At 45.7% G+C, this 15,094-nt stretch overlaps 1 protein-coding gene and 1 pseudogene across 1 annotated transcript in view; one reads left to right on the forward strand and one right to left on the reverse strand.

Moving 5' to 3' along the window:
• Positions 1-2,117, reverse strand: part of SLC9A1 (solute carrier family 9 member A1) — a 48,053-nt gene extending 45,936 nt beyond the window's left edge. The window contains exon 1 of the mRNA XM_025934936.2: positions 955-2,117. Within this exon, the coding sequence (XP_025790721.1) occupies positions 955-1,309 (355 nt within the window). The 5' untranslated portion in view covers positions 1,310-2,117. The remainder of the gene's footprint in view (positions 1-954) is intronic.
• Positions 2,118-5,078: 2,961 nt separating this feature from the next.
• LOC112862557 (large ribosomal subunit protein uL11 pseudogene) lies at positions 5,079-5,614 on the forward strand (annotated as a pseudogene).
• Positions 5,615-15,094: the final 9,480 nt, after the last annotated feature.

A 15,094-nucleotide genomic window follows, 5' to 3' on the forward strand; every position in this document is an offset into this window, starting at 1 on the left:
CAATCACCCAGCAGAACAGAGTGTTCAGGCCTAGGAGGGAGGGAGCCCAGGGAGGGGAGGGAACAACTTTTCTAGTTCCTTCTCCCAAAAAGAACATTTCAAAGTCTCTTCAGACCAGAGCATCCCAAGCCAATCCACTTGTCCCTCTCCCACTTGGTTGAGTGGGTGGCCAGCATGACTGGCCAGCCCATATGGCACCTTGAGACACAGCCGGGTGCCAACCTGGAGGTGAGCAGGGGCCAGACCAGGCTTCAACCTCCTCCACTCCCCTTCCACCTCCAAAACAGACTTCAGAAATTTCCAGGGCCCCAGTCCCATAAACTGTATAAGGGATGGCATTCCTGGGCCGGAAACTGACTCAGGGGCTCCCAGCCAGCCTGGGCAGGCAGAGCTGACAGATAACATTCTGGGAAAAAGGGAAGGTGATACTATGGGGATCCCTCATGTTCCGCCACACTTCTAGGTCTCCAGCACACGGGTCCCCTGCTATACTTAAACTCCTCAGACAGGCCAAGTAGATATACACTCCATCCTGGAACGCCCTCCCATGAAGCATGTAATTGCACTGGTTGTTGTTGACAGAGCAGGCTGTGCCACTTGCTGGAAGACACTCGTCTGGCTCACACACAGCTAGGTGCCTGGCTCCCCTCAGGGTCTGGCCCAGCCAGAGGAGACCTGCAGGCCTGGAGCCCTTGCTCAAAGTACCCAGTACCAGAAGCATCCCATGCTCTAACACTGCTTTCTCCCATGCACAAAGCTGGCTCCGATCTTGGGAAGGCTCAGACCACAGAGTTCAAGTTTGAGAAGAACAAAGATGGCTGGAGTGGTCCAGACCCTTATTGGATGGCTGGAGTGGTCCAGACCCTTATTCCCAGGCAGCCTCAAGTGGTAAGGATGGGACAAGAGGCTTACCAATTTGGTGTTATCAGAAGTGTCAGAGCAAACTGAACTTACCTATCTTCATGAGGCAGGCCAGCAGGATCCAGAGCGAGATCTCAAAGGGTGTGCGCACATGTGTGTAGTCGATGCCCAGGACTGGAAAGGCCTTTCGAGTCTTCATGCTGTGTTCAGTGACGGAATGATTAACAGGCCGGCTCTCGGGGGGAATCTCCGGTGGGGCGGTGGTGACATCCCCAATAGAGCGTTCCCGTGGTGGCTCTGAGCCTCGGATGGTGCTGGCAGTAGGACTGGGCTGGAGGCCATGGCTCCTGAGAACCGGTAGCAACCCCACCAAGGCTACCACCATGAGCAATGAAGGGAAGATTCGTGGGGGAGAGCGGCCACAGACGCCCGACCACAGAGGCATCATGCTGATCCCTTGGCTCAGCAGGCCTTGACTGTCAGCAAAGTGAGAGTAAGACCTGGGACATAGGTAGCAAGGGGTCAGCAGGTAGGAGACAGTCTGGGGCAGTTCCTAGGAAAAGTTCATGTTTTAGAGAGGTAATTGTGTGGAAGCAGATCTCTGGGAATGGAGGGAGGCTGGGTTTGCAATGGAGAACTCCAAACTGGGGAAAGGGGACAAGGACCCAGAAAGGACCACAGGAAGAGACTAAAAGGTCTGGAACTCCAGGCCTGGAAAAAGGGGTGGGGGAAGAGACTGCACCCTAGAGACAGAGGAAGGGACAGGATAGGCTGGACCCCAGGCAAGGAAAAGGAGGAGGGAAGGCTGGGACCCTTGGCTGAGGAAAGTGACTGAGGAGCTGGGACTCAGCTAAGGGAAGGGGCAGGGAGCCCGAGCTAAAGGAAGGGGAACGAAAGGGGTGGGAGCCAATCCAGGAAAAGAAGAGAGGGGGCTGGGAGCCCAGCCTGCGAGGAAGGAGTGAAGCCGGAAAGCGGCCCGGAGCTTCCCCACCCAGAGAAGGGCCGGGGTGCAGGCGCGCCGGGCTGAAATTCCGGGGAAATGGAGGGAGGCGGAAGGCGGAGGCAGGCGGCCTGGCAGGAGGGCACCTCGGCGCGGGCTGGGGGCGGCTCGCGGTGGGCCGGCAGCAACACACCCCTCCTTGCGGCCCCGGCGCAGCGCGGCGCTCCGCCCCGGCCCAGCTTCAGGTCCGCCGCGTCCAGTTCCAATGACAGCTCCAGCCCCGGCCCCAGCCCCGGCGGCGGTGCACTGATGCCTCGCTAAGCCCGGGGCTGCAATTTATAGGCACCAGCGAGCAGCCAGCGCAGCAGGCTAGAGAGACCTGTCAGCGCCCGCTCGTCGCAGCGACCCCTGTCGCCAAGGGAAGGAAGTACGCGTAAGAAGAAGAAGAGTCAGAAATGGCAAAAAAGGGACTGAGAAAGTCTAACTAACAGGGGTGAAATGCTTTACCATTTGCAAAATGCTTTCACATGACATCTGCAGTCTCATGAAGAGTTCCTAACAGTCTTGTGAAGGATATATTATTACCTTATGTATTTAGTTATTATATAACCTTGAGCAAGTTACTTAACTTCTCGGTTCCCTAGCTTTCTCATCTGTAAAGTGGAAATAGTAGCAATACCTATTTTGGAGGGATGCCATGATGACTAAATGAGATAATCTACATGAAGTATTTAGAATACAGCCCAGCATATAGAACCATTATTATGATTCCAGCTTTGCAGATCAGAAAACTTAGTTAGTATATAGTTACATTCATTTGCTAGGGCTGCTGTAACAAAGTACCACAAACTGTGTGGCTTAAAGAACAGAAATTTGGGGTGCCTGAGTGGCTCAGTCGGTTAAGGGTCTGACTCTTGATTTTGGCTTAGGTCATGATCTCATAGTTTGTGAGATTGAGCCCCAAATTGGGCTCTGAGCTGAGTGTGGAGCCTACTTGGGATTTTTCTCTCTGCTCCCCACCCCCTCAAAATAAAATAAATAAAACATTCTTAAAAAATAAAGAGGGACGCCTGAGTGACTCAGTAAGTTAAGCATCCTTACTTCGGCTCAGGTCATGATCTCCTGGTTCATGGGTTCGAGCCCCACTTTGGGCTCTCTGCTGTCAGCACAGAGCCTGTTTGGGATTCTCTGTCCCCCTCTCTCTCTGCTCTTCCCCAGCTCTCTCTCTCTCAAGAATAAATAACATTGTTTAAAAAAAATAAAGAAAGAACAGAAATTTGTCTCATACTCTGGAGACTAGAGGTCTAAAATCAAGGTGTCAGCTGAGTTGTTTTTCTCTGGGGCTGTGAGGGAGAATCAGTTCCTTGCCCCTTTCCTAGCTTGTTTGTTGACAGTCTTTGGTGTTCGTTGATTGTGGCACCACAAATCCAGTCTTCACATGGTGATCTCCTTGGGTCTCTGTCTTTGGGTCTAAATTTCCTTTTTTATTTTTTTATTTATTTTGAGAGAAAGGCAGAGAGAGAGGGAAACAAAATCCCAAGCAGGCTCTGCTCTGTCAGTGTAGAGCCTGATGCAGGGCTTGAATCCACGAACCACGAGATCATGACCTGAGTAGAAATCAAGAGTCAGCTGCTCAACCGACTGAGCCACCTAAGGGGAATCAGCCCCCAAATTTCCCCTTTTTACAAGGCCCACCAGTCAGATGGATGGGAGCCCACCTTAATGACTTCATCTTAACTTGATCATCTTCAATAATCCTATTTCCAAATACATTCACAGGTACTGAGGGTTAGAATTTCAACATCTTTTGTGAGGGTACAATTCAACCCACAGCAGTAGTGGAACTGAGATTTGAATGTATGGCGTCCATTGGAACTGGTAAGATTCAAGAGGTCATGGCTGTACACAGGAATCGTTGGAAAGCTTAGAGCAGCACCTAGCAACACCACATATATTTATCATTATCTTTCTTTGTGTGTCCTGAGGGCCTCAGATGTAGACTTTTGGTGTTAAGACTACATGAAGTTACACATTCAGTCACAAAGAATCATTGGTAGTCTAGAAGGAAGGCCTTCACATCTGCGAAATTGGTTCCATCATGAGACCACCACACCTATATACTGTGTTATGAATTTAAGACTTTCAGATGAATCATATCACTGTGTATTATGCATGTTAAAAGCATGATCTTATTAGAGCTAAATATTAAATATACTGTAATATTCATAACCCTGTTTTAGCAAGTCCTCAGTTTTTAACCATTCAAGGCCCATACTTCTCTTGACTCAGAGAGTCACATTTGGGCAGACCCTTCCCCCTGCAGATCTAGGGCAGTCTCAGGATGCTTGGACCCTGGGTGGCATCTCCCCCTGCCTAGGCCATGTCTGCTCCTCTGTCCCCTCATTGAATCTTTTCACTAAAAGTGATGGGAATTTTACAGAATTGCTGTAGCTACGACATCAACAGATATGTGGCAAATAATGTGTGGTATTAGGAAAGAATATGCTGGGTCACTTAATAGTTGTACATCATGACCAGGTCACATTTTGTTTCTGTCACTCAGTTTGTTCATGTGTATAAGAGGTGGGTGGGGTGAGGGGGCACCCTGGCTGGCTCATTCAGTAGAACATGTGACTCTAGATCTCAGGGTCATGAGTTCAAGCCCCACATTGGACGTAGAGTTCACATTTTTAAAAAGTGGTGGGGGGTGCCTGGATGGCTCTATAAGTTAAGCATCTGACTCATGGTTTTGGCTCAGGTCATAATCTCACAGTTGTGAGATTGAGCCCCTCATCAGGCTCTGAGCTGGGCATAGAGCAATTAAGATTCTCTCGCTCCCTCTCCCTCTGCCCTTCCTCTATGCACATGCTCTCTCTCTCTCTCTCTCAAAAAAAAAAAGAGGTGGGTACAACCATAATACAGACATGCCTCAGAGATGTTGCAAGTTCATTTCCAGACCACTGCAATAAAGTGAATATTACAGTAAAGCAAGTCAGATAGATTTTTTTGTTTCCCAGTACATACCAAAGTTATATTTATAGTATAGTGCAGTCTAGTAAGTGTGCAATAGCATTATATCTAAAAAAAAAAAAAAAAAACATTGTGCCTACCTTTTTTTTTTTTTAAAGTAAGTTAGTTCTACACCTAATGTGGGGCTTGAACTCACAACCTGACATCAAAAGTCACATGTTCTACTGACTGAGCCAGCCAGGCCCCCCTGTGCATAACTTTATTAAAAAATACTTTATGGTTTTTTTGGCTTTCACCTTGCAGGAGGTGAAGGTGCAACTATCTTTGGTCATCTCGAGTCCAGATTAATCCGACACCAGGTGCCTCCGCCATGCAACCTCAGTTCAACCCCAACAAGATCAAAGTCATATACCTGAGGTGCACCATTGGGGAAGTTGTCTGCCCTGGACCTGTCGGCCCCCTAGGTCTATCTCCAGAAAAGGTTGGTGATGACATTGCCAAGGCAACCAGTGATCGGAAGGGTGTGAGGATTACAGTGAAACTGACCATTCAGAACAGACAGGCCCAGATTGAAGAGCTACCTTCTGCCTCGGCCCTAATTATCAAAGCCCTCAGGGAACCACCAAGAGACAGAAAGAAGCAGAAAAACATTAAACACAGTGGAAATATCACTTTTGATGAGATTGTCAACACTGGCCGTCATATGCAGCACAGATCTTTAGCCAGAGAACTCTCTGGAACCATTAAAGAGATCCTGGGACTGCCCAATCTGTGGGCTGCAATGTTGATGGCTGCCACCCTGATGACGTCAATAGTGGTGCAGTGGAATGCCCAGCTCGTTAAGAACTACGAACGAAAATAGTTCAATAAAGGATTATTTGGGACTTGTGGGTGGCTCAGTCGGTAGAACAATATGACTCTTGATCTCAGGGTCATGAGTTTGAGCCCCACGTGGGGTGTAGAGATTACTTAAAAAAAAAAAAGTAAGTTAAATAACATTTTTTTTAAAAAGGAGTATTTGAAAACCCAAAAAAGGAAACTTTATAGCTAAAAAATGCTAACCATCATCTGAGTTTTCAGCAAGTCATAATCTTTTTGCTGGTAGAGGGTCTGACCTTGATGTTAATGGCTGCTGACTGATGTTAGTAGGTGCTGAAGGCTGGGGTGGCTGGGGCAATTTCTTAAAATAAGACAACAATGAAGTTTGCTGCATCAGTTGACTCTTCCCTTCACAAATGATTTCTCTGCTATGCTGTTTGATAGCATGTTACTCACAGTAGAACTTCTTTCAAAGTTGGACACAATCCTCTCAAACCTTGCCATTGTTTTATCAGCTCAGTTTATGAAATGTTCCAAAGCCTTTGTTGTCATTTCAACAATCTTCACAGCATCTTCACCAGAAGGAGATTCCATTTCAAGAAACTACTTTTTTACTCATCTATAAGAAAACAATCTTTCATCCATTCAAGCTTTATCATGAGATCGCAGCCATTCAGTCCCATCTCGAGCCTCCACTTCTCATTCTAGTTCTCTTGCTGTTTCCACCCCATCTGCAGTTACTTCCTCCAGTGAAGTCTTGAACCTCACAAGTCATCCATGAGGGTGGGAATCAACTTTCTCCAAACTCCTGTTTTAATGTTGATATTTGGACCCCTTCCCATGAATCACAAATGTTCTTAATGGCATCTAGCATGGTGAATCCTTTCCAGAAGGTTTTCAATTTACTTTGCCCAGACCCATCAGTGGAATCACTATCTAAAGCAGCTGTAGCCATGTGAAATGTATTTTTTAAGTGTCTTTCTGTTTTTTAATTTTTTTAATGTTTATTTATTTTTGAGAGAGAGAAAGAGAGAGAGAGAGCATGAGCAGGGGAGGGGCAGAGAGAGGGGGAGACATAAAATCTGAAGCAGGCTCCAGGCTCTGGGCCATCAGCACAGAGCCCACTGCAGGGCTCGAACTCACGTGCTGTGAGATCATGACCTGAGCCGAAGTTGGACGCTTAACCAACTGAGCCACCCAGGTGCCCTCAAATGTCTTTCTTAAATAATAAGACTCAAAAGTGAAAATGGCTCCCGGATTCATGGGCTGTGAAATGGACATTGTATCAGCAGACATGAAAACAACATTCATCTCAATGTACATCTCCATCAGAGCTCATGAGTGACCAGGTGCATTGTCAATGAGCCATAATGTTTTGAAACGAATCCTTTTTTCTGAGCAGCAGGTCTCAGTAGTGGACTTAAAGCATTCAGTAAACCATGTTGTAAACAGATGTGCTGACATCCAGGCTTTGTTGTTCCACTGATTGACCACGGGCAGAGTAGATTTAGTATAATTCTTACGGACCCTAAGATTTTCAGAACAGTAAATAAGCATTGGCTTCAACTTAAAGTCACCAGCTGCATTAGCCCCTAAGAAGACAGTTGGCCTGTCCTCTGAAGCTTTGAAGCCAGGCATCAAGTTCTCCCCAGCTATAAAAGTCCTGGATGCCATCTTCTTCCAGCAGAGGGCTGTTTCTTCTCCATTGAGAATGTGTTGCTTAGTGGAGTCACCTTCATGAGTTATCATAGCTAGATCTCCTGGAGAACTTGCTGCAGCTTCTACATCAGCACTTGCTGCTTCACCTTGCACTTCTATGTTCCGAAGATGGCTTCTTTCCCTAAACCTCATGAACCAACCTCTGCCAGCGTCAGACTTTTCTTCTGCAGCTTCCTCCCCTCTTTCAGCCTTCACCGAATTGAAGAGAGTCAGGGCCTTGTTCTGGATTAGGCTTTGGCTTCAGGGAATGTTGTGGCAGGTTTGATCTTCTAGCCAGACCACTCAGACTTTCTCCATATCAGCATTAATGCTATTTCACTTTCTTATCATTTTGTGTGTTCACTGGAATAGCACTTTTAATTTCTTTCAAGAACTTTACCTTTGCATTCACAACTTGGCTAACTGGCACAAGAGGCCGAGCTCATGGCCTATCCTGGCTTTCGATGTGCCTTCCTCACTAAGCTTAATCATTTCAAGCTTTTGATTTAAAGTGAATGAGGTGTGGGTGCAAGGTGGCTCAGTCAGTTACGTGTCCGACTTCGGTTCAGGTCATGATCTCAAGGTCCATGAGTTCGAGCCCCGCATGGGGCTTTGTGCTGACAGCTCAGAGCCTGGAATCTGCTTCGGATTCTGTGTCTCCCTCTCTCTCTGCCCCTCACCCGATCATGCTCTGTCTCTGTCTCAAAAATAAACATTAAAAAAAAATTTTAAATATATATAAAATATATAAAAATAAAGTGAATGAGGTGTGTCTCCCTTTCATTTTAACACATAGAGGCCACTGTAGGGTTATTAATCGACCTAATTTCAATATTGCTGTATCTCAGGGCAAAAGGGGGCCCAAAGAAAGGGAGAGAGATGGAGTGGGCCAGTCAAAACACACACATTTATCACTTAAATTTGCCATCCTATACAGGTGCCGTGCATGCCTCCCCAAAACAATTATAATAGTAATATCAAAGATCACTGATCATAGATCACTATAACGAAGCTAATAATGAAGAAGTCTGAAATATTGTGAGAATTACCAAAATGTGACACAGGGACATAGAGTGAGCAAATGCTGTTAGAAAAAATGGCACCAATAAACTTGCTCAATGCAGAGTTGCCACAAACCTTCAATTTGTAAAAAATGCAACATCCACAAAGCGCAATAAAATGAGGTATGCCTGCACCTGCCTTGCAAGGTTATAGTGAGGATTAAATGACTGAAATATCTCAATCTCTGTTCCTGGCAAATAGTTAGCACTCAGTACCTGTTTATGTCTTTCCTTTGTTATGTAATCTCACACCCCTGCAAGGTTCTTTTTTCCACTCTCCCTTCACTTGCACCACTCCAACCACACTCCCTCTTGGTTATTTCTCAGACACTGTCAGTCACACTTCTGCCTCAGGGCCTTAAGCGTTTGCTGTGTCTTCTGCCTGGAACACACTTCCCCAGATATCCACTTGGCTCACTCCCTCACATCCCTCAAGCCTTCCCATAAATCTCCCTTCTGCACATGGCCTACTGCCTGATAACTCTATTTAGTAGCGATGCTTTCCCTGCCCAACCACCACCACTACCCCCCAGTCTCAGCCCTTACTCTGCTCCTTTTTTCCCCCATAGCACATTCTCCCATACGGTCTAATTTACCTATCTGCTATATGTATTGTTTATTGCCATTCCCCCCCCCCCCCAACAGGATGTCAGCTCCAGGCAGGAGAACCCTAATGAGTGAGTGAATGAATGAAAGAATGAATGCATGACAGGATATATTATTTGCACAAGGCTCTGGGGCACCTGAGTGGCTCAGTTGGTTAAGTGGCCGACTTCGGCTCAGGTCATGACCTCACTGTTTGTGAGTTCAAGTCCCGCGGCGGGGCTCTGTGCTGACAGCTTGGAGCCTGGAGCCTGCTTCAGGTTCTGTGTCTGCCTCTCTCTCTGCTCCTCCCCCACTAACGCTCTGTCTCTGTCTCTCAAAAATAAATAAACATTAAAAAAAATTTTTTAATAAAAAAAAAAAAAAGAAGGGGCGCCTGGGTGGCGCAGTCGGTTAAGCGTCCGACTTCGGCCAGGTCACGATCTCGCGGTCCGTGAGTTCGAGCCCCGCGTCGGGCTCTGGGCTGATGGCTCAGAGCCTGGAGCCTGTTTCTGATTCTGTGTCTCCCTCTCTCTCTGCCCCTCCCCCGTTCATGCTCTGTTTCTCTCTGTCCCAAAAATAAATAAACGTTGAAAAAAAAAAAAATTAAAAAAAAAAAAAAAGAAAAAGAAAATCAAGGCTCCAAGAGGAGAGCTGTTTGTGCCCAGCAAGCTGGGGGGCAAAGGGGCCAGGTGTGGATCCAAGTTTGTCTAACACTGAATCATAAGCGTATCTCTAGGCTGATAGCCAGTGTGAAAGCACACACACACCCTGGGCAACTAGAAGAGAGTTGGAAGGGAGGTCAGGAATTAGAATTTGGAATTCAGCGAGGGAGCTTTTAAGCTAATTCATCGTAATTCACTCAATAAACATTTAGTACCTACTATGTGCAAGTCCCTGTGTTTCCTGCAATGGGAGCTTGATGATGAAGCTGATAAACACCTGTCGGTGAACTTGATACTCACATCCACTCCCCCCCTGGACATCCCATGGGCACTTCCATCTCCAGGTACAAAACACAGCCTCCCATCGTCCCCTGAACTTGCTGCCGCTCCGTGTTCCACATACAGATTGCTTGGCCCTGCCAGACAGGTTAGAATTTAGCAGGCTGGAAGGGAAGGGTCCAGGGCTGGAAATTTTATTAAGTGTTTCGGGAGGTTTTGAAGCCGACGGTCCCATCCTCACTCTGGAAAACTCCGGCCTGATCCACTAAAGTAGACTTTGTATCACTCCCACCTCCAATCTGCTGTACACAAGCTGGCCACACACACAGCTTTCAGGGAGAACTTTCTGAGCCGTGGTCATCCTCTGTTTAGACAGCTGGATACCCCCATTCTCGGCATGGCACACAAGGTGCTTCATACGTTCGGGCCCATAAACTTTTTTCCCCCTAGTGATTTATAAGACAATTTGAAAGTATAAAGATAATATAACAAACACCAAAATTTTCACCTCTCTGAATTATCAGCTGTTAGTTTCTTTTAAAAAAAAATTTTTTTTAATGTTTATTTATTTTTGACAGAGAGAGAGAGAGAGAGAGACAGACAGACAGAGCACAAGGGAGGGAGGGGCAAGAGAGAGAGGGAGACACAGAATCCAAAGCAGGCTCTAGGCCCTGAGCCGTCAGCACAGAGCCCGATGGGGGTGTTCGAACCCACGAACCATGAGATCATGACCTGAGCCAAAGTCAGATGCTTAACTGACTGAGCCACCCAGGTGTCCCTCACAGTTTCTTACATTTGCTTTCAACATGTATATATGTATATATACATATATGTATATATACATGTATATATATATGTATATATATGTGTATATATATACACATATACATGTATATGTGTGTGTGTATATATATATATATATATATATATATATATATATAACAGATATCTGTACTATTTTATCAAATCTTAAAAAGTCTCTGAGTTTTTATTGACATCAACCTCTCTCATGAATGTTATGTACATCAACTTCTATCAATGACAGGCAACTTCTACTGTGGGGTAATGTATTATTTTGACACTTGAACACACACATCTCTGTAGCCCACACACCCTCCAGCTACTGCCACGAGCGAGAGAGCTGTCTATACTGTCTGCATCATCTCACCTCCCATTCTCCCCAATCCAGTCCAGTTAGGTTTTCACCCCCATACACCATACCCAAACCTCTGGTCAATGTAACTAATGGCCTCTGTTGGAGAGGAAAAAAATCTCTCCCTCCACCCCTCTTAGGTTCTCCAGCTGGGGCCCTGTAAATGAGACTGGCCAAAGACAGGTTAACAAAGGAAAAGCGAACAGTAGTTCCCGAACACATGGATCACGTACCCAGCAATGAGAGACTCAAAGGTTTAGTTAGAGCTTGGGCTTATATATCATCTTAGCAAAGGACAATACATTTTTAGGGAAGTGACAAGACAATGGAAAAGAACCTGTCTCCAGGGGCAGCAAATTGTGGGAAGGCAAACATATGGGAAACTAACGATAGAGAAAGGTTCATTAGTGATGTTTGTTATACAGACTCGTCTGGTGCTATCTCCAGGCTAAGGGTCTAAGGCTGTCTCGGGGATTAACTCTTGTCCTTCCTGGTAGAGAAGGAGCAGGGACACGTTTGGAAATCTGTGTCCTCCTTTCATCCAAAGAGGGGGAGGGCAGAGAGCCTTCCTTGCATCTGCTTCTTCTCAGTTACCTTCAGATCAAAATAATCCTTTGGGGGCACCTGGGTGTCCCAGTCAGTTCAGTGTCCCACTTCGGCTCAGGTCATGATCTCATGGCTGTGAGCTCAAGCCCCGCGTTGTGCTCTGTGCTGACAGCCCAGAGCCTGGAGCCGGCTTTGCATTCTGTCTCTGACTCTCTCTGCCCCTCCCCGACTTGCACTGTGTCTCTCTTTCTCTCTTTCTCTCTCTCAAAAAAATGAATACATATTTAAAAAAAAAAACAAACCTTTTACCGAAGTGATATCTTTTGGGGAGGCCTACTCTTCCCCTCCACACTTCCACATTGCTCAAACAGCCACTCCTCAATTCTCTTCTTGGTTTACCTATAAGAGCCTTCAATGCTTGTGATCACTTGTTCCTTCTTGAACTCTTTTCTTCAATTAGCTGATGAAACTCTGCTCTCTCCTGGTCGTCCCCCCCACCCCCACCTCTGCCCTTCCTCCTCCGCCCCACTGGCCTTTTGGTCTTGTTGCTGAATCCTCGCCTTCTCCACTCTCTCCTCCTCAGCCTCCTGCACAGAGTCTGCATATCCTGGGGCCCCAGGGCTTGGTTCCCACCTTTGCACTGCTCTGCATTGATACTCATTTCTCTGGTGATCTCACCCTTTCCTGAGGTTTCCAATAACATCTAAGTACATATCATACACAGATTTTTATCTCGTCTGATCTAAACTCCAGGCTACGGTGTCCAACTGAATACTCCACATGTCCACCTGGTTGTTGGATGGAAACCTCAAACTCAGCATGTCCAAAAGGGAATTTCAGGCCTTCTCCCCACCACCTTGACCCCAGGCCTGCTTTTCGCACTGTATTCCCCATCCAGGGAACAGTCCCTCCATCTTTCCACTTAGGCCAAAAACCTGAGTCATCCGTTCTTTCTTTCATGTCAAACCTTTTTCATGTCAATACTGCCAATTAGATCTGCAAAATATGTTCAGGACCCAAGCACTCCTTAGCACCTCCACCGCCATCACTGTGGACCAAACCACGACCTTTTCCTGCCCAAGTTATTACAAAAGCCCCTGAGCAGTCTCGTCTCAACATAGCAACCAGAGGGAGCCCTCTAAAGCCCAAGTCATATGCTGCCTCCCTCTGCTCAGGACCTTCCAAAGTCCTCATTATGTTTTCTAAGACCCCCCATCCAATGTAGCCCCCACATCTCTCTGGCCTCATCTCTGACCATTTCCCCTTCTTCTCTCTGCTCTAGCCCTCCTGGCTTCCTTGCTATTTATTTTTCAAACACTCCATCCAGGTTTAATGGACATTGAAGTTGCTCTAATTTTATGGTATTGTGAACAATGCCATGCCATATCAATTGCCCTGACACATACGTCTTGGTGCACATGCTTAAGAATTCCTCTCCCTAAGGGCTCCTGAATGGTTCAGTCATGAAGTGTCTGACTTTGGCTCAGGTCATGATCTCTCGGTTTGTGAGTTCAAGTCCCACATCGGGGGAGCTCGAGCCCCGCTTCAGGTGAGCACAAGCCCTGCTTCGGGTGACCCCCACTTCTCTCTCTCTTTCTCTGACCTTTGCTCACTTGTGCCCTCTCTCTCTCTCTCTCAAAAAAAAAAAAAAAAAAAAAAAAGAATTCCTCTCCTATATACTTGAAAATGATTTCTGGATTGTAGGGTTTGTATATTCTCTGCTTTACTAGACAAAAGTGTTTTCCTAACGTATCTTTTTTTCTTTAATCTCTACACCCAATGTGGGGTTCAAACTCACAACCTTGAGATCAAGAGTCACATGCTCTACTGACTGAGCCAGCCAGGCACCCCTTCCTAAGGCATCTTTTGCCCTCCCACCTGTAAGTATAAGAGACCCACCTTTCCCATATCTTCCTCAATACTTGTTTGAGTCAGACTTTCTATCCTTCGTTAATTTGACGGGTATAAAATAGTGTCTCAGCATTTTTTTAAATAAACTTTTCACATTGGAATATCTTTAAATCAAAAGAGAAGTTGCAAACAAGTCAAGAGAATTCCCACATACCCCTCACTCAATTTCCCCTAATATTAACATTTTATATTACCATGACAGATTTGTCAAAACTAAGAAACCAGCATTGGCTTATTACTTGGTTTTTGGTTTTTTTTTTCAAAGCAATCTCTATATCCAATGTGAGGCTCAAACTCACAACCCTGTGATCAAGAGTCACATGCTCTACCGACTGAGCCAGCCAGGTGCTTCAGATTATTACTATTAATTAAACTCCAGATTAATTCAGATTTCATAACGTCCTTTTTCTAGTCCAAGATCCCATCTAGGAGACTGCATTGTATTTATTCCTCATGTCTCCTTAGTCTCTTCAAGTCTGTGACAGCTTCTCAGCCTTTCCTGGCCCTATGACCTGGATAGTCTTCAGAAACACTGATCAGATATTTTACAGAATGTCCCTCATTTGGGTTTATCTATGTTTTCCTCATGATCATGGGTGTAGAGGAAGGATAGCATGGAAGTGAAGTGCCCTTCTCATCACATCCTATCAGGGGGCACGTGCTACCCACGTGACTTACTACTGGTGACATGATTACCCTCAACCACATGGTTAATGTGGTGCTTCCAGGTTTCTCCACTGTAAAGTTATTGTATTTCCCTTTTCTACATTTGTTCTTTGGAAGTGCTATCTAATCGTGTTGATCTGCATTTCTCCGCCTTCGGGAGTTCCTCTTACAGAAATGTCTGTTCCTGTCCTTTGCTTATGTTTCAACTTGCTTGCTTATCTTTAGTTCTTACCGATTTCTAGGTGTTCTTTATACATGAATTGCAATTATCTTCTTCCTGGGAGCCATTTAGTATTTTAATTTTGTTTATAATGCCTTTTGCCATGTAGAAGTTCTTTATTTTAACCTAATCATACTTACATATTATTTCCTTTATTCTTTGTGCTTTTTGAACCACCTTTGGAAACACAGCCATGACTCAGCAATCCTTTGATAACCATTGGTTCTCTATTCACGTTGCCCCTTTGCCTTGAATGCCCTTTCTCCCTTTTCCATCCAGCAAGCTCTTACTTAACTTTGTGGCCATAAAACAAATGAAACCTCCCCATGAAGTTATCCTCAGGTCCCCCAGGTAGAATTAGGGCTCCCACAACTTATTGTCCATACTTTTATTTATTTTATTTTTAAGTAGGCTTCACACTCAGTGTGGGGCCCAACACGGAGCTTGAACTCATGATCCTGAGATCAAGACCTGAGCTGAGATCAAGAGTCGGATGCTTAACCCACTGAGCCACCCAGGCACCCCTTGCCCATATCTTTATTAAAGCACATATCAGGGCACCTGGGTGGCTCAGTGGGTTAAGCATCTGACTCTTGATCTCAGCTCAGGTCTTGATCTCAGGGTTGTGAGTTCAAGCTCTGTGTTGGGCTCTGCGTTGGGCTGCGGGTTGGGTATGAAGCTTACTTAAAAAAATAAAAAATAAATTAAGAAATAAACCACATA

Source organism: Puma concolor, chromosome C1 (genome assembly GCF_028749965.1).
Source record: "Puma concolor isolate L17-30 chromosome C1, mPumCon1.1.hap2, whole genome shotgun sequence".
In the NCBI taxonomy this organism is placed as follows: Eukaryota; Metazoa; Chordata; class Mammalia; order Carnivora; family Felidae; genus Puma; species Puma concolor.